At 36.7% G+C, this 21,040-nt stretch overlaps 1 protein-coding gene across 3 annotated transcripts in view; it reads right to left on the bottom strand.

Annotated features, from left to right (window-relative positions):
- The window catches only part of ken (zinc finger and BTB domain-containing ken and barbie protein), a 46,410-nt gene that overhangs the window by 11,390 nt on the left and 13,980 nt on the right, over positions 1–21,040 (bottom strand). For 2 of the 3 annotated variants that reach the window (XM_003699672.3, XM_012288845.2), the window contains exon 1: positions 453–642. The exons of the other annotated variant lie outside the window; for it this stretch is intronic. In XM_003699672.3, the coding sequence (XP_003699720.2) occupies positions 453–455 (3 nt within the window). In that variant the 5' untranslated portion in view covers positions 456–642. Of the gene's footprint in view, positions 1–452; positions 643–21,040 lie in introns of those variants that run through there. 3 annotated transcript variants of the gene reach the window in all.

The raw sequence follows: 21,040 nt of genomic DNA, 5'->3' as shown, positions 1-21,040 counted from the left end.
AGTTCCCAAATTCTCTAGTTACCAAATTCCCCAGTTCCCAAACTCTTCAGTTACCAAAATCCTTAGTTCCGAAATTTCCAAATTACCAAATCCACGAGATCCCAAATTCTCTAGTTCTCAAATTCCCTAGTTCCCAAACTATTTAATTACCAAATTCCCTAGTTCACAAATTCTCAAATTTCTAAGTGACCAAATCCCTAGTTCCCCAGTTTCCCACTTCTCAAATTTACAAATTTCCAAGTTACCAAATTCCCTAGTCCCCCAGTTTCCCACTTCTCAAATCCTCTAGATCCCAAATTCCCAAATTCCTAAATCTTCAACATCCCAATTTACCAAATTGTACAACTCTCCAAACAACCACATCCCTAAATTCTCAAATCCCAAATTGAAAATATAAAATTTCCCCCATCCCCAAAACCTAACCTCAAAATAATAAATGATCACATACAAACCATGACAAACAAGATTGTACAATACTCCGTCTCAAGAAGTTAATTCCCCATAACTCAAAACAAGATAAACCACATCACATTCGACGTAGAATATCATAGACCTCCATTTTAATCGCGCGCAATGCACCCGCGCCGATGCACAGAAACGTAAGAACACGAAACGACTACATTGTAACTTCAATTGTAGGACACCGTTTATGCCATAACGAAGTACGGCGTGTATCGCGCAAAATTCGCGAGTAATAACTCCGCATCGTTTTCGTGCTTCTCCGCATAAAGATTAGCAAGGCATAGGTTGTCCCGTGTGCAAGATCGAATCGGAGCGTGCTAGCGTTTGATAAAGAGAACGGTAAGGAGGTAACGATGCAATAAGAACTAGTGCAACTCGCCTCGCGAGCCGGAGATAAGATAAGAACAAGAGGAGAAAGTTGGTGGAATTCGTAAATTTCGTTACGCGAACTCTCCATGGACGTCGGTCGCTTTATCGCCGCGCGGCATACTAATACGCTCGCGTGTTGCTCGCGTGTGTGTACACTTTCGTCGCGTCGGTTCACAACGTACACTCTTGACGCAACGATGCGCAGTGCCATACACACGCGAGCGCACACGCGTCGACATGCATACACACACGCGAGCATTATAATCTATCCGGATGACGGACGTTACGATCTACCATTGAATCGAACAATGGCGAAACTGGGTTACGCAAATGTCGAGGCTGGAAATTAAAGCGTGACACGGGGGATAGAGAGAGAGGGGGCGGAGGGGGCCTCCCAGCGACATCCAACGGTGAAAAAGATTGAACTCTTGTAGGTAAAAAGAAAGAGGAAACGTTCCGTGATGTTAAGATCTGTTTCCCTCGGTTGCACGATTTTAACGAATTCTGGTTAAGAGACGAATGATTTCGAGAAATCTCGAAAGCGCTGATGAAATGAAAACGAAATGCGCGGAGAAGTAGTGATGGGTTCGAGCGAGTTGTACGTGGATTCGGTTGTGGATACGGAAGTTTAGTGAAATTGGGAATTTTTGAGAAGGTTACGTTCTTTAGTAAACTGTGATGAATTAAGAGAGGAATGATTTTGAGAAATCTCAAAAGCGCTGATGAAATGAAAACGAAATGGGCGGCCAAGTCGTGATGGGTTCAAACGAACTTACTTCAATATGAACTTGATTTAATCTGATCTAATGACCCAACCCTCAAATCCCCAAATTTAAAAATCTTCAAATTCTCACGTCCTCAATTTCCTACATCCCCAGATCTCCACACCCCAAAGTTCCCAGAACCCCAATTCCTAAACTTAAAAAATCCCCAAACCCCAAATTTTGTGATCTCCAAATCTCCAAATCAAGTCCTTAAATTCCCAAATTCCGGAACGTCAAACCCCCCAAAATAAGAGCCATTAGCGACGAGCATGTTCAGCACGTCTCCAGTTAAACGGGCTAGTGAATTTTAACGCGTCAGGCGTGAAATTTCTTGTCCCTGATCAACGATACGGATCCGCGAAAATAATGGAGCTGTTTTGGTGTTTGTCGTAAAGGGAACAGATCGTGACGGTACGCATTAAGGCGAGGCGGCTCAAACCGCGCAAACCAGCCTGCACGGATTGAGCAACGCGTAGAGAGAACTCGTTACGAGGCCTGTAACGGGGTTCAGACGTTTCCGCTCCATTTTTTGTGGGCCCAATTACGTTTCGCCAGCCTCGATAGGCCGTATTTCGCGGTCTCATCGGACATCTTTTATGTGCATGCATCGCGCTCGAAAAGCGTTCGTTTGGAACACCATAGATTACGGGGATGCAACACGCCATATTACTGTAAAATATGTAACATTCGGAAGAAATTCCTTTCAGCTGGAGTCGATGATCTCTTCGGAATTAGACGTGTAACCATCAATATCGTTGGTGATAAATATTATAATGTTAAGGATAGTGGACTCTCCTTATATTGCCGTTTTTAATGTTGTCATATTATATTCTTGCAGTATAAATATACGATGCATTGCAGTATATTAATTCATCAGAATTGCTGTTGTTCAATAGTAATAGTTACTGAAAGTATTGTTGAGGAGCGTATGTAGCAGACTCTTACTATATCGCCATTTTCATATATCTCGTATTATCATTGCATTGTTGCACATTTACTTGTGCTATACTATTACACATTATATTAACCTACAACATGCATGTTGTTACATGTACATGTCACCTTACACTGTCTCGCGTTATATCGCCATCACTCGTTAGTATCAAATAATAAAATTTGTGAGATATGTTTCCTTAGTAGAATCTATAACCTAATGCAGACTTATATTGCTGACAATATTGTTCCCGTAGAAAATTCTTGCAAGTGGCAATATATTAGATCGATTAAACCGTCTTTTTTCCACAAATAATGATCGTTAAAGTGCGCGAGATCGTGTGAAGTTGAGAATCTATTACAGCGAGTTTAATCGCGATAAATTAGAAATACGTAACGAGCATTATTTTAGAAGAAATACGTTGAGATTAAAAAGCAAGTAAAATGGAGAGAGCACGAATAACGGAAGTGGTACAGTTCAGTTTGTTCAAGCACCGCTTACCGCTTCTTACGTATTTGCATATATCGCTATTTATAAATAGTGTGCTGTAGACATAAGTTATTCATTATATTCGATAAAAAAGGAATGTTAATCGTAGCTGCAGCTCCTTCCGCTATTTATGGCGCTAAGAATACTTCATTTAATTTTTAACGCATTATTTACTGCTCGTCAACGAAATGGATAAGTACTATCACTTTAGAAATTAATAGTTTGCTAAAAGTTAAAAGGCGTGACGATATTTTTATTTTATTCTTCATTGTAACACGTTTGACTTTCACTATTTCAATCGATAATAATAGATGAATGATAGTCAATGGGTTATTGATGTTCACTTTGATAAAATTCACTTTTCATTCTTAATATAAAGTCTTCTGTACATTTCTTTCCTAATACATTTTTGAGTCGTGTACATATAATTGTACATATTCTATTGCAAGTTTATAACAAATTTTATTGTGTCAGTAATTAAATAACAATCTTATGTGATGCATAGCGTGAACTTTAATGATTAACTTAAAAAATCCATAATACACTTTTTTGTTTCAGCACTTAACCTCAAAAGTAGATACATTTCTTAATTTCAGTGATTAACCTCAAAAGTGAATATATTTCATAATTTTGATGATCAACCTAAAAAGTGCGTACTACATTTCTTAATTTTTGTGTTTAATCTGAAAGGTAATTTCATAATATCAGTGTTTAAGGAAAATACGTAATCAATATATTAACATGCTTAACCTCAAAAATACATAACATGCAAATATGTAGACAACATTCTTATTTCCAACAAAATAATGTCATAACTTTCATTTTATCACCGATAGAGTAGTTCAATTTGAAAGAGTTCGAACAAAAATGGCTGATCGTTTGACAAGACGCGTTGTAGAAATCGAGCGCCATTCTTTCAGCTCGTAACTAGCGCTTCGTGGCTCGTTAATTCCCCATCGTGTTTCACGTTTTAGAATTGAAAATACGTAATTTGAACCGAGGGCAGGGTTATGACACCCCGTGAAACCAGTGACTCACACCTTTCCCTGATTTCGAATTACTATTTTCCAGCCAGTCTCTCACGCTCTCCCTCTTGCGCATCGCTCCGTCGACTGTAACGTACTCTCTCTGATATTCTTTCTCTGTCTCTACCGTTCATCTCTCTTCGTCTCACCCAGTCGCCCGCTTTTTATATAGCCAAGCTTACGAAAATCCTCGGAACGCGTTCGGATATTACGAAACGCTATAACGCGAGAAATGAACGTGAACCTTAGGGATGCACTCTTTGAACATCGAAATTAATTACATTTAAGGAAATTCACTTTCGTAATATTCTTGTAATTTTCAGAAAATTTGTAGTAGGCCAGAAATGTTTTGAAATATTTGCTTGTACCTTCACAATATTAGAAAATATGTTATTGTAATATGTTCACAATTTTTGAAGATGTGTTTCTGTAGCAGCTTCATAATTTTGGGAAATGTGCTTTGGGACTACCTTTACAATTTTAGAAATAAATACTTCTACAGAATGGTTACAATTTTAAGAAATGTACTTTTGTAGTACCTTCACAATTTTTGAAACTATGTTTTTGTAGTGTCTTCACAATTTTGTAAAATATGTCCTCATAAAATATTCAAAACTTGTAAAAAATTAAAAATTAAAATTAATAATCAACTGCAACAAGAGACTCAATCTTACGAAACTTATGTCAATAAAAATGGAGCATGAAGCTTAATAAAAACAGAAAATAATTTCAGCAGACAACAGTAACAAGAGAAGTCCTATAAAAATGGAAGTTTAAAGCTTAATAAAAGTGTAGGCAAAAACATGTGATGTTAGTAAGGTGAATTTCCGTGGGCCATCCTTTGAGCGTCAAAAGAAAGGTGTATATAATTAATTGGACAGCGGCGAACGTAGTGTGATGGATGGCGGGGCAATATAGAGCGAGCACGCGTCAAAAGGCAACAATAAAAGAGAACGCAGAGGATATACGTTTGGACGTAGGGGAACTCTGTCGTTCCCTCGGCCGATCGGCGGTCGTCGAGTCACCGGATACATTTCGCTCAAGGCCAGAAAGTAAAAAGCCTTTTCAGCTGCACTTACGTACCAACCTAGCCGACTCTAACTGGTACGTGGTCGCGCACACTCTTCCCAGGTATACACACGCGTGTCTCGTACACTCGTGCGCGTGTGTATGGCCTTGTGTGTGTACGCGCGAAGGCGTCTCTCCCTCTCCTCCGCCTCTCCTTCCCCTCTCTCTCTCTCTCTCTTTCACTCTCCCGCCCCCCTTCGTCTCTTGCTGTCTCTCGTTCCGCGAAGCGAGTCCGCGAAGCGGCTAGTTACATGATCCATTCATTATATAAGAACAATCGCCTCCTCTAATAGACGCTCCATCATTGTAGATCTGAAGGGCATGCTTGTTACGCGCGCACGCGTGCACTTCTTCGCTCTATGGGGCAATCGAGTGCAGCGCCGCTTTCTGTTAGTTTCAAATTTTTGGGAATTTACGATTGATCTAGGTAGTAAGGTGGAGAGGTCTGGGGTCTCTAGGGAACTCTAATTGGGGAACGAGAGGATACGATTTATCTTTGATAGATTCGAGAATTTGGATGTCTTGACATTGGCAAATTTGGGAAATTTGAAATGTTGGATATTGGGGAATTTAGAAATCTTGGATGATTAGGGATTCGGGGAAATTTGGGGATTTCAGAGTTTTGAAATTTGGATGCTTGGAAATTTGAGACACTTCAAGTCTGAAAGTATAGAAAGTTAGAACTGTGGAAATATAGGGGTTTGAGGATGTAGAGATACAGAGGTCTAGGAATATGTGGTACTAGGGATATAGAGCTAGAAGAACACGAGAATCTAGGGATATAGGGACATAGAAATGCAAGAGTCAGATGCTATCTGAATCGATTGACATTGAGATGTAGGCTCACATATTGACATATGTAGATGTTGATATGTGATGTGGATATCTATGCATACTAAAATCTGCGACTGTTGGAATCTAGGGATATTGGGAGCTATTAGGGCTAGAATCTAAAGATATTAAGATCTATCAATATCAAACTCTATGGATATTTGAAGCTGTTAAGATGTAGAGCTATTAAGATCTCCAAATGTCATAAACCTCCAAATTCTCAAGCATCCAAACACTCGCAACCCCAAATTTGAAAATTACCGCCAAAATGTCAGATGCATTTAAAAAATATATTTTTACACCCAGTAGATAAACCGGCTTTATGAAAGGCAAGTTTTGTATAATTACTTTTTTTATTCGTTATACGTTTGCATTTTGTTTTGTAGTTTTTGCAGAGGCCAAGGGTAACAGTGGGATGCAGAAACGTTCGACTTTCGACCTTGTTTTCTCATCTCGAGCTAGCAGCTGATCGATCTTTTCAGGATAAATATGATGTCAGACGTAATATTGTACGTCGGATACTTTTGAGTAGTTGCATAACGAGAAGGATGCGTGGAGCTCCGTAGCCGCAGGATCACGTGGAAACGCGGAAATACGACGAAACACCGACTTCATAAACCATAGCCGCACCTAGCTTTTATGGGCCCCGTGCCAAACACCGACATCGCGTTCGATGCTATTGTACTGATTCGGTTAATTAATTTTATTGTTGCTACGTGTGGTACTATTGCAATTGGCAATATAGACAGATATTTTTTTCATGTAATTTGAAGCTTTGAAAATATATAATTTTGTCATTTTGTCAGTTTGGAGATAGCTAGATTGGAGAATGTATGAGTGAACATTTTTTAATTTTAAAATTTGGGAATTCTTAAATTTATACGTTTGTCAATTTGCAAATACAATTGTAGCTGAGTAAAATTTTCTGCGTTTGAAAATTATTAACTTCAGAAATTTCTGCATTTGTAAATTTGTATATTCTGCGTTTGTAAATTTCTACATTTGTAAATTTATAGTTCTGCATTTGTAAGTTTGTGAATTCTACATTTGCAAATTTCATTTGTAAATTCTACATTGTAAATTTGTAAATTCTACATTCGCAAATGTTTACATTCATGAACTTGTAAATACACCTGCAAATTTCAACATTTATTAATTTGTGAATTCTACGTTCACAAATTTAAAAATTTGCAACCTTCTACATTCGTAACTCAAACTTCCTAAGTACCTAAATTTATCAATTTAATAATAAAATATTAAATAATAAATTTAAGTACTTAAATTTACCAACTTACGATTTTGAAAATTTCCAACCTCAAAACCGCATAACTAAAAATTCCCCAATCTTAAAGTAAAATCGCGGGGTCCAAAACATCTCGTCCACCAAGGGCGGCACTGCAAGCGAGACAAAAAGGATGACGCAGGAAAAAGCAAAAAAAAAAAAACATTTCTGCATAGACTTTGGCAACGTTGCTGTCTCGTGATCGTCGATGTTCGTCCTTTCTCCCCTTACATCGACGCTAGATTCACTCGTGCGTGTGTGCGTGGTGGATTCTCGTGTGTATCAGGCTTTATGCCGCGACACGCGCGTCTCCGCGCTGCGTTCTCTTATGTAATAAACGATCCGTACGCCTCTCTTGAACGCATCGCGTTGCCTCTTCTTCTAACCCATAATCTAAAGGGCATTCGTGCCCTCTGCTACCTCTAATGCCAGATAGCTGCTCTTACGGAGCCTTGTAGAACTTTTAACATACGATAAATGCTGATAATTTTGTTTGTATTTTCTGTATTGTGAGATGAGACTTGGAAGTGATCACTTTTAATTAATTTAGTTAATTATGTGTAGATTGTTATTTATTTTGTTGTGATTTTATTTTGCAGAGTTAGGGTTCTTGTCAGGATTTTTTGGAAAATATGGGTAGGTGCTTTGGAAGGATTTGGGGATCTGGGGATGTGGGGGTTTAGGGGTGTAGGAATGTGGGGATGTAGGGATATGGGGACGTAGAGGTGTAGAGATGTAAGGTTATGGGTATGTAGGAAGTTGGGATGTGGGGATTTGGCATGTAGGGATTTGCGACGCAGGAAATTGGGATTTAGGGAACTAGGATGTAGGGAAGTGGGATGTGAGGGATTGGGATGTAAAGATTTGGGGATGTAGGAATTTGGGCACGTAGGAATTTGGAGATGTAGAAATTTGGACATGTAGAAATTTGGACATGTAGGAATTTGGGGATGTAGGGATTTGGGAGTGTAGAGATTTGGGGATGTAGGATATTTGGACATGTAGGAATTTGGAGATGTAGGAATTTGGACATGTAGCAATTTGGGGATGTAGGGATTTGGGGGTGTAAAGATTTGGGAATGTAGGGATTTGCTATGCAGGAGATTTGGAATTTAGAAATTTGGGATATAGGATGTAGGGATATAAGGATTTCTAGATACAGAATTTGACTACACGTAGAGTTAGGATATACAGATGTAGACATGTGGGGATTAGGTGATGTGGATATATGGAAATATATGGATTCAAGGATACACATATTATATTTGGGCATACAAGGAATTGTATACATGTATACATGTTTGGAAATATAAAGAGTTCATCATATTCTAATTTCTGAAGAGTGACAAGTCTATAACATAATTGCACTAACTCACTAAGTCTACATATCCAAACAATCTCACAACACAACCCAGTGCCATTTAATCTTGAACCCAGCTATACACTCATCCAATACCTAAAAATGTACAAATACCCACACCGTAATCCCCGAATTACACCACTCGCCATAAATAAATCCCAATACCAATAAACGTAAGTACCAATAAACTCTGAAAACCTATACTGGACCCAGAGAAAGTGTCCCACCTGCCATAGATGTTCCAGATGGTTACATTCGCTGCATGAAAAACGATATACGTAACGACGATTGTTATTTAACCAAAGAGATTCTGGTGGCCCGAGAATATTCAGCGAAAGAGTTAGAGGAAAATAAGTATCAACGTCGAGATTTAGATCCGTTCAATGTCAAAGCCTGGCATCATCGACTGCACCTTTTACTACGCATCGGCAGATGCACCGTATATACATACATACTTACGTTCTGGCTCGTCGATGCCTTTACAAGTTAGTCATCGGTCGTCGGAGATCCGATCGCATATATAGCCACGATTGAGAACTATTAAACGGATGACCTTTCACTACCTAGAAGATCTACATACAGACTACATACAGGAGCATATACGCGAGATACTCGCGTGCATTCGTATTACGCAATCACGAGCGTTCTTCTCTCTTTCTTCACCTTGTTTCTTCGTTATACGTAATGTCTTCCCGTGTTCTTCATTACTCCGACGCATTTTGGTATTACAAGTTTACAGAAATGTTAAGAAATGCTTGAGAAGCTATACATCGGCTATTACCGAAGATTTACCAGGCTCGGTTGGCAACGATAAATTAAGCTTCACTTTTGGTATTTTAGAATTATTTTCGGGTGCATGAATCACTTATGAAAGTGATATTGAATCATCGAAGTTATATATTCGTTTATTTTTGATGGAATGGACTTTTGTTATTTCTTGGGAACCAGATCGCCATCTTGTGAGGAAGGAGCGGCAGGTTCGAACTTGAACTACATTTTTATCTCGCTACAAAAAATGATGGGTCATGGGTATAGCTAATAATTAAAGTTCTGTTAGTTATTTTCAGTGACTGCATTCGACTTAGTTTTTTACTTAAGTGAAATTTTATGTGCTTCTCTTTGCATTTTGTATTTAAAATTGTTTTTATACTTTTATGTTCTTTTGACACTTTTTTTATACTTAGATATTTTTGTATTTTTTCGTATTTCATATTTTTATATCTTTAAACTTTTATATTTTTTGTAACGTATATGTGTTTCATATTTTTACATTTTTATATAATGTACATGGTTTTGTATTTTATATTTGTCTTCTTATATTCTATATTTCAAAACATTTTTATAATTAATTTTTTCAGATTTGTACATTTCCTTATACATATTTCTTTAAAATTTGCATTCTGTCAAATTGCATATTTTAATGCTCCTCTTATACATCCTCTTTCGTGTGCAAAACATTTAAATAATTCGTGAGTTTATTAAAGCGCACAGAAACCGAATAATACCATAAAAAGTCAAACATTAAAATCAGATATCACATCGCTTAAAATTTCCAACGCGAACGGTCAAGCGTTATCAGAAATCTTATAATTTCTATCTGATACAAAATATGATGCGAATGCATTAAAATGCACGGAAACGCGCATATTTTTTCTATCAATGAACACACCTTTTTGCAAGCGCTACTTTGTAATCGCATCGCCTTGCAGGCATATTTTAATAACGTCAAGATCGCCGCTTTTGGACTGTCCTTGTTACCGCTTACAAATGAGTCAAGCGGAAGCGAAGAATGTCGTGTGATGAGGAACGTTTCGCGGGAGATGGATCATCTTACCCTTGCGTGCGGGCACTTTGGGCTGTTTGCCCGCGGGCACTTTCAATTTTACTGACGCGCGAAGGTCGCGAACGGGGAAACACCAATTTGAATCATCGTCGACGGATTAAAAGACGGTGTGATATAACATGAAAACGTATTAAGTCATTCGATAAAACGCGTAATCGTTTATCGGAAATAATGATCTGGAAAAAGTGACGTTCGATTACTACTGGTCTAACTAGTATTAAAATTAGATAAGTGGTGATTGGTTAATGGGTTACGTGACTAAGTGATAGGGTCAGACGTTCAAATCCACACTTCATAAATATTTTTTTCTTCTTGTTATAATTTTATTTGCAACTGTAGATTAAGTATTATAAGTTCTTAATCGACACAGATATTATTTTGCTTACTTTTACAGTGCTGCAAATTGTACAGAATTTTTTGGGAATTATCTGATCTTGATTGTGGTATTTTTAGAAGAGACGATGCAAAATGTTAACATTTAAATTCGACAATCCTCTGCGCTATTACAAAAGGAACCTTGAACTCTTTCACATTCTCTCGGTGTCACGATGGATTAAAATAAAGTTTGTTGCTGCTTTGAGTCAGGTATCCATTAAAGGTTGTGTGGACTGGCTGTTTGAAAATTTAGGAAATTTAGGGAATTCAAAAAATTTAGAGAATTTTGGGAATTTGGGAAATTTGAGAAATTTGAGGAATTTGGGGAATTTATGGAATTTGGAGAATTAGGAGAATTTATGGAATTTAGACATTTTAGGGAAGTTGAAGAATTTGGAGAATTAGGGAAATTAGGTAAACTTAGGGATTTTATGAAATCTAAGAAATTCGAGGAATTTAGGGAATTGAAGGAATTTGGGAAATTTTCAGTTTGAACATTTGGAAATTTCATAATACAAACATCTGGAAACTTTGAATGTTTAGTTTTGAAATTTTAAAGATGTCGTCCTTTGGAAAATTAAATATTTGTATACTTGAAAACTTTAAGATTAAAAAACTCATCAATTTATTAATGTAAAAATCCAAGAACATCAACATCCTAAAATTTGATGTTTTACAAAATTTATCGTAACACTAAAAAATTTGGAAGTTACTCTAATTTTCTAATCGAATCACACCCTATTTTTACCTAACAAGAACCGACATCGTTCTACAGCAACAAAACTGTTACAAAATTAACACCTATTCCAAGATCGCGCAGTCATATATTTGGTCCCTTAGCAGCACGTGTCATCCAGCGATCGCCATAAGAAGGGCATCAAGTTGCCCGGTTCTGCGTACGTCCTATGCAATCGTTTTCTTAAAATAGCCCGAACTGTTCCCCGACGCGTGCGTCATTATTAAAATTGTTCGACTGGTTTTCTCGTCTCTGTACCGTATAAACTAAAAAAAAAAATGTAATGATTGCAGTTTTAACTTGAAAATAGAATTCATTATGAAGGAGAAGCGTTACGTAACCCGTATTCACTTCACCACGCCTTCGAGGCTCGATACGTTTTTCCGTCCGATGTCAATGGAAGAAACAAGTGGTACGAGTTTTCATGAAAGTATAGCGTTCTATTAAAGCCTATCTACGGATGTGTACGTATGTCCGCGCGTGTACGGATCGAAGTTGTTTCGAACTCGACGAGACTTTCATCGGCATAGCTAGCCAGCCGATACAGTTGCAACACACCGTAGCCTTGAATAATTATTCCCCATGGCTTGTTACGATTGTCAATCGGAAATGGCGAGCCTCGTTGTTGTCATCGTGTGCAACAAAAAGGAAGAAAAATAAAAAAGGGAAAAAACCAGGAGGTAAATAAACGGTCCGAAGGAACAACGAGAGCGAACGAAATTCAAAGCAAGTAGGTGATCCAAAACCGATCGACTATTCGTTTGTTTGTTCACGCTTGGTCAGTCGTGACGAGAACTGTAGCCGGGACTTAACGACGACTTCCGACACACGTTACGTACACTTTTCAAAATATTATGCAACTCGACGTTGCGGCCGATCGTGTGTTATGTACCCGTGAATCTCGTATAGGCGCCATTGTGACTCTGGCTGTCTCTAGTGACATCGGAAAATTTGATCTTCGTATCGATTCAAGTTTAATGTCAGACTTGTTGTGACATTAACGAGCTGAATACCAGGCTAGGGTGATCTGTCACTGCCGTGGTTAGGCCAAGTGGATCTTGAGATGGATGTCATTGATATTTTAGGTATAGTGAAGGTTTAGGAATTGAGGAGTTTTGTATTTGTGGAGTTTACAGACTTTGATGCTCTTGTGTTTCTATGTGAACCTCAATTCCTCACATTCTTTAATTTATTCAAGTCGCAAAATCTCTAACTCTTCAAATCTTCAGATCCACATATGCTCTCCACATGTTCAAATCTTGAAATTCCCAAATCCTCAAATCCTGAGATCCTTGAGCCCTTGAATCCCCATATTCCCACAACTTCTAATCCTAGAAGTCATAAATCTTCAAATCTTACAATTCACAAAGGTGTAAATCTACAAAGCCAACATCCTCGAATCCTCAAATTTCCAAACCACACACTCTCAAATAGCCAAATCTCCAAATTCCAAAATCTCTAAATCCTCAAATCCCCAAATTCTCAGGTCCCTGAGTCCTCAAATCGCCAAGTCTCCAAGCCCCTAAATATCCAAACCCTCAAGTCCCCAAATCTCTAAACCCCCACATCCTCAAATCGCCAAATCTCCATATCCCTAAATCTCTAAATCCTCAAATCTCCAAATTTCCGGGTCCCAAAGTTCCCAAATCCGTAAATTTCCAAACTCTCAAATCGTCCAATCGTCAAATCCCCAAATCCCCAAACCCCCAAACCCCCAAATCTCCAAATTTCCAAATCTCCAAATCTCCAAATCTCCAAACCATCAAATCCTCCAATCCCTAAATCCCCAAATCCCCAAATCCCCAAATCCCCAAATCCCCAAATCCCCAACTCTCCAAAACCCCAAATCCCCAAATCCCTAAATCCCCCAATTCTACCCTTGAGACTAACCAAATCATAAATACATAGTCCAGTTCATTTGCAACACCCCGTACATCTATGGCTATAGAAATTCATTCTGTTTTTCATCCTTTCACTATCCACATCGAACTTCGACACTGCTCACCGCGATTACGCGTCGGTGACTACTTATACAATGAACAGTCGAAACTAGGGCCACTGCGAACCGTGGAAAGTCGACTTTCGGCCGAAAGAAATCGGCCGATATGTACACCTTTCCCTCGAAATTCTAGCATAGTGGAGAACTATCCGTTGGAACAACGCGAATCCAACGTCCACCGGTGCGGTATGCGGTGTGCTACACGATACCTTCTTAATGCGCGTTCACACCGCGGAGGACTGGACACTTACGTAATCGGAGTGATCTCATGATGTGGGTGGGGACTTGTCGCTAATGCACGCTCGCGTGCGACTTTGGCTTCTTTTACCGACGGAAGGCTTCGACTTTGAATCTTAGATTTTAATGATATTTCGAATTTGGAGATTTGTGGATTTGAAGAGGTAGATATTTGGGAATTTGAAGATGGAGGTTTGGAAATTTTGGAGTTGGGAATTTAGGTAGTTGGTGATTTAGGGGTTTAGGGATTTAGGGGTTTAGGAGTTTAGAAGTTTAGGGATTTAGGGGTTTAGGGGTTTAGGGGTTTAGATGTTTAGGGATTTAGGGGTTTAGGGGTTTAGGGGTTTAGGGGTTTAGGGGTTTAGAGGTTTAGAGATATAGGGGTTCAAGGGTCTAGAGATGTAGGGATTTAGGGATTCAGGGGGTTAGGTGTTTAGACACTTAGATATTTAGGGGTTTTGTAGAGAATTATGCATTTAGGGGTTTGGGTGTTTCGGTATATTGGCATAGAGAGGTTTGGGAATTAGGATATGTGAGATTTTAGGGATTTAAGGATTCAGAGGTTCAAAGATTTAGGGACTGAAGGATTTAGAACTTAGGAATCTAGAAACTTTGGTATACTCTTAAGGATTTGGAGGTTTTGAGAATTTGGGGACCTTCATTCAGCAATTTAGGGATCTAGGGATCTGAAGGTAAAGGAATTTAGGGATTTAGAGATCTGTATATGAAAAGTACCTATTTCAGCACATATTTCGGAATTTGTAAACTCGTAAATTTCAATTTTATAAATCCAATAATTTAGTAGTAGAAGAATTTGAAAACTGGAGAATTGAAAAATATAAAAGTTTGTTAAGTTTGCTTTACCAAATCATTTAGAGTTGCACGTTTTCATCGAAGTTTCAAATTTTCCTAAGCGAATTAGTTTACCAAGTAACCGATTTGGTATTTTTGAACGAAACTAAGCAGAACGAAATTCAATATGTGGGTCGACTGAACGTAACAAGCTCCGAGGATGATTAGCGTGTTACAAGGGAGAAAGAGAGAGGTCGATTGCGAGATTGTTTGAGAGCAACAATGGCGAAGGAGAAATTACGCTGTCGGTTAGGTGTGCAAGAGCATTGGGAATCACCTAACTGTTCTATAATTTGTGATTAACACTAGAACTATCTAGACTGAATTCATACCGAGTATTATCGTATTCAGCAATTTCTATGGATACATGAGAAAGATAATTACGTAATTAGTTATACGTTAATTCTGTTCTAATCTGAATATGTAATTAGGTAGGGCTGGTGTGTGGAAGATTGTTAATGATTTCATTATTATAACTCATTACGGTTGTTTATTATAATTTTAATAATATTGTATAAATTTTTAATTTCAATTTATTTGATTTTTAATTTATTGATATTGTTTACCTGTATTACTGTCTCACAATTATTTTATAATTAACACAATATTTTTGTTAAAACATTTAATCAGTAGTAAGACAAAAATTGAATATTTTAACACAATACATTTATCTTAATAATAATTACAATATATTTTGTATATTTTATAATAATTTTATATATGAAAAGTGTAAGCATGAAATATATAATTAAATAAATAAGTGTAAATAAAACGTACGATTATTTAAAACTAACAAATACCAAAATAGAAATGCGAAACCAAAAGTCCATGAAGAAAGTAATTGACCCGTCTCTCTACGAATAATAATAATTACAGATGTTTACACCTGATGGTAAAATAAAATCATGTATAACAACGAGGACAGTCATGATCTTTAATGAGGCCTATACCTTCGAACACAAGTCAACCAAACGGCGATAGAAGTTACCGATTGCGACAACTTATCATTGCAAAACGAAAATGTAGTTATGCTAAACGGCAGAAAGGTTCTCTGAGACGCTGACCTATTATTGTTATCGTCATAGTAATTTGCAACATACGTTCGATACTATAGACAATTTCCGACGACTTTCTTTTCACAATCAATTTCATTTTACAATACTGCACTCCTTTAACACAATTGTTATTGTATTTTTTAATATTTATTTTGTTTTGAATTTTTGGGTGAATTTATTTTAGTTTCTTGTTGGTGACTTTTTTGAATTTTACTTTTTGGGTGTGGATTTTATTTTTGGGGTATGGACTTTTGGTATATTGCAATTTTATTGTGTTGTTGTTATTGGTATTGGGTATTGGGTATTAGGGTGTCGAGATAGGTGGACTCTTGAAATATTGCAATTTTATTGTGTTGTTGTTGTTGGTATTAGGTATTGGGTGTCAGGGTGTCGAGATAGGTGGACTCTTGATATATTGCTATTTTATTGTGTGGTTGTTATTAGTAGTAGGTGTTGGATGTGAAGGTGTCGAGATAGTTGGAATCTTGATATATTGCAATTTTATTGTATGGTTGTTATTAGTGTTAGGTATTGGGTGTCAGAGTGTTGAGATAGTTGGACTCTTGATATATTGCAATTTTATTGTATGGTGGTTATTAGTATTAGATATTGAGTATCAGGGTGTTGAGATAGTTGGACTCTTGATATATTGCAATTTTATTGTACTATTGTTATTAGTGTTAGATGTTGCATGTCAAGGTTCCATGATAGTTGGACTTTTGATATATATTGCAATTTTATTGTTATTAGTGTTAGGTATTGCATGTCAAGGTTCCATGATAGTTGGACTTTTGATATATTGCAATTTTATTGTTATTAGTATTAGGTATTGCATGTCAAGGTTCCATGATAGTTCGACATTTAATATATTGCAATTTTATTCTATTCTTGTTATTAATGTTAGGTATTGCATGTCAAGATTCCATGATAGTTGAACTCTTGATATATTGCAATTTATTAATACCACTATATGCATTATACCATTATTGTATTATTACTGTACATACATTATAATATAATATATTGAAATGCATATAGTACATAATTTATACTATAACACTGTATAATTTATAAAACCAATGACAAAGAATATGAACATCATATATTATATGATACAGCAACATGTCATATAACATACATAATACAACAATGCTATAATACTGTACACACCATATAACTATTACTACAAACAATATAATATAAAATTATTGATATTAACAATATCATATCATCTACTAAATAACAACTATAATAATGAAAATAATACTACACGTAACATGTAGTACATGATATAATAGCAAATTATACAGCACAAACATTACGTGTCTATTGTTGACCGATCATAACTCCTTTTTCGAAGGCACGTTTCTATATTTGTCCAGTGGTACAACAGGTTCTAACAGTAAATTGGACAATGGCTACCCGTGTCCTCATATCGCCGTTAACGTTTTCGGAAACTCTTTCTCTGCAGAAAATTGGGACACTTTCACTGTCGTATGAAAGACTCGCCACCTCGGCCGGCCATATTTCATCAAGCTCACAAAGGAAACCAACGGCCACGAACGACAATGACGACGTTTCTCACCATGTCACTAACTTAACATTATTTTTTTGCATACTTCTGTTACAGCACACGTTACATACAATTTCGCGTGCATTGAACGTTGTATTAAAAAGAAAGATCGCCTCGTTTGATCGCTTATTTTAAAGAAGCGAGCTCTCTGGTGACCTTACTTACACTTTTATAGCGGTTCTCGTAATATGCTTGTTATTACTATGGAAAGGTTTATTATACCCGTAGGAGTCTGTTAAGTTTTATTATTTTAAAAGTAACGATTGTAGAAAAATATAGGGACAAAATAGAAATACGTAATTGGTATAATTAGAAAGTTTCATGTATATGCTATTTCTTATGTTTTAGTGTGAATTTGTAGCTAAAAATAATTATGAACATGACAGGTAAAAATGATTGAGAATTAAAATTATTTAATATCCTCATGGAAATTTAAACAGACACAATAATTTTTCTAAAAATTATTTAATTAGTAAAATATGAGATAAAGTAATGCATTGAATTGTAAGATAATTAGTAATGAAAATACAGAAATTGTTAATATTCATACAGAAGTTTTTCTCACATTTCTTATAAATATAATTAATAAGCTTGAGATAAGCAAATGATACAAATACATCATACAGGAAATTTTCTGTTAATGCACAATTATGATACGAATTAAATAAGTGATTAAAAGTAACGAGGAAGACACATGATTGATTACTTTTGTAGAAGCTAAAATACCATATATTTATTACGTCCAATTACTCATATTTTGTTAGAAATTTATTAATATGCGAGATAAAATGCTTTATCGAGATAATTAGGCTGAGATAAGTATATTACGATGCAGATTATTTTTCGTGTATTGTTATGAACTTAATTGGTGATGCATGAGATATTTACCGAAACAATCATCTTGGAATACATACATTAAGTGGTTATTATAGAAACAACAGAAATGATAAAATGACAGTAAAATAAATAAACAGTAGAGCTATAAATTAGTGAGCCAATAAAATAACTAAACAGCAAACCAGTTGGACAACGTAGCAATGAAAAAGTAGAACAACAAAACAAAATTGCAATAAAATAATGACTCGATAAAACAGTGAAACGCTAAAATAAAACACTCATATAACAATGACATTAAATAAACTACAAGTTACTAAAAAATTATTACACAAACTTTCCACATACATCACCCAAAAAACTAATCAAACCAGTAAATTCAGCACACAATTTTCCCCCAAAAATTTAAACGAATCTCCGACTCAACAGATCCACCACTAAAGTACAATTAAGAAATTAGCAACGAAATATTTTCAAGAATCACCGCACGATAGCAGCCATTAAATTAATCCCGGACGATTCAAGGCCAGCCGAACCACAACGAAACAATTCTTTCGTTGCACACGGCATACATTTTCTCTGGATTTTTCTCCTTTTCTTTTCCTACGGTATGTACGTACGTACGTACTTACATGCGGAGAGTAAGTAGGTAGGAAAAGAGCGAAACAAAGCGAGAGCAAGCGAGCGAGAAGCAAGGCAAGTCCTGAAGGGGCCTCGAGTATACACGATAGATGAAAGTGAAAGGGAAGGTAGAAAGGGTTGGCGGACGTATATACTCGCAAGTCGGTGTTGCTCGCCATATACTCGGGCCACGGGGGCCCACAGCTCAAGATTTACAATCGCCACGAGCCAGAACGGGCCAGAAAGCAAGGAAAATACCACCAGCCGATCGCGAGTACCTGTTAGAACGAGCAAATCCCCACGCCAACTATGATAATGTACAGTCAACAGCAAATCTGCCTTTCCTACGAAAAATATAGCAACTGAGAAGCTCTTGGGTGATTTATAGGGATTTTTTAGGATTACAGATTCTGTGGGTGGGTTTAGGAATTTTGGGACGTAGGGATTTGGGGACTTTTTTGATGTGGGAATTTGGAAATATGGTAGATTGGGAATTTGAGGATGTAGGTATTTTGGAAGGTGGAGGGTTGGATGTGTTGGGATTTGGGGGTCTAGGGATTTTAGGGTGTAAGGATAGGGGAATATAGGGATTTAGGGATCTAGGGATTTGGGGACCGAGGTATTCGGGGATTTAGGGATTTGGGGTATTTGGAATTTGGGAAATTTGGAATTTGGGGAATTTGGAATTGGGGAATGTGGGATTTGGAGAATGTGGAATTTGGGGAATGTGGGATTTGGGGAGTTTGGAATTTGGGGAATGTGGGATTTGGGGAATTTGGAATTGGGGAATTTGGAATTGGGGAATTTGGAATTTGGGAAACTTGGAATTTGGGGAATTTGGAATTTGGAGAATTTGGAATTTGGAGAATTTGGAATTTGGGGAATTTGGTATTTGGTGAATGTGGAATTTGGGGAATGTGGGATTTGAGGAATTTGGAATTTGGGGAATTTGGGATTTGGTGAATTTGGAATTGGAGAATTTGGAATTGGGGAATGTGGAATTTGGGGAATGTGGAATTTGGGGAATTTGGAATTTGGGGAATTTGGAATTTGGGAAATTTGGGATTTGGTGAATTTCGAATTGGGGAATGTGGGATTTGGGGAATTTGGAATTTCACAATCTAGGGATTTGGGAATCTAGGAAATTGGGAGTCCACAAATTTTCACACCTAGAAATTTGAAAACCTTGAAATTTATTAATCCACTTATTTCAAGATCTAGAAATCTCAGAATAGAAATATGTAATTATCTAGGGATTTGTTGTCTGGGGATTTGAGAGAGCCATCAAAGCTGTCACTTAAAAATAAAATTACTCATTATTTTCCTAATTTAAAAATTGTCAAATATTCATCATACACTGATTTCGATAAAACGCCCACCATAATGTTAAATTCAATATCGTCACAATTTAATTATTTACAAATTTAATATCTTCCACTTAAAGTTAAAAAATAATAACAATTACAAACACAAACAATTTACAGATCTTCACTCTGATTTTTTAATGAGCAGAAAATCTCAAAGTATGAAGAGTTTACACAACAATTGACCAAATTAGACAAATTCCCACAATAAACTATCGGTCGTTAAACGGATTCAGTTACACGTATTTCGCAAAACTTATCGAAACCCAGAGAATGTGAACGGTATGTATTCTATCGGAAGATACCCTGACAAATATTTCATAATCGAACGAATGTACGTGACTAAATTGTAGGTTCCCTCTTAAAACCCGAGTATTCAAGGTTGCGACACATACGATCAAACACGTTCTTTCCGTTTGGTAATATCGATTCGATCGAACAGCCACGCTTTTTTTTATCAAACGAATTTCCAAGTGAACGCGACGTGCTTTCTTCTTGTCGTTGCGGAGAAGATCGAACAAACCGTGTTTCACGTAATCGACAGAAATTTCACCGACCAGTGTGTAACCGTATCTGCCAATTCGGCGAAGCGCACGGCTCGAGTGAAAGTGCGCGAGTAGCGATGGCTTTGAGTGACTCGCGAGCAAATTTGAACTTTACGTTCGAATCTTCTGTGAAGAGGTGTATCTTCAATTCGATATATTGTCAACTGTGTTTTGAGAATAAATTGAGGTATTTTTCAGAGTTTTACTTGTTATTGATTGAGGTATTGAAATTTTATTTTTAACCGCATATAATAAGGTAAATTTATTATGGTGCAAGTTTACTCAGTGTAAATTTACTTAGAATGAAATTTCCTATAAAATTTGATTTCTGTTTCGAAGAAAATTTGTGAAGTTTCAAACTATAATTTTCAATTGACGAATTTGTAAATGTGTAATGACAACAATTATTAGAGCAATTTTTT

The sequence above is a fragment of the Megachile rotundata genome, chromosome 2 (genome assembly GCF_050947335.1).
Source record: "Megachile rotundata isolate GNS110a chromosome 2, iyMegRotu1, whole genome shotgun sequence".
NCBI lineage: Eukaryota > Metazoa > Arthropoda > Insecta > Hymenoptera > Megachilidae > Megachile > Megachile rotundata.
The sequence above is the reverse complement of the archived record's forward strand: the minus strand, read 5'-3'. Positions and strand labels throughout refer to the sequence as shown.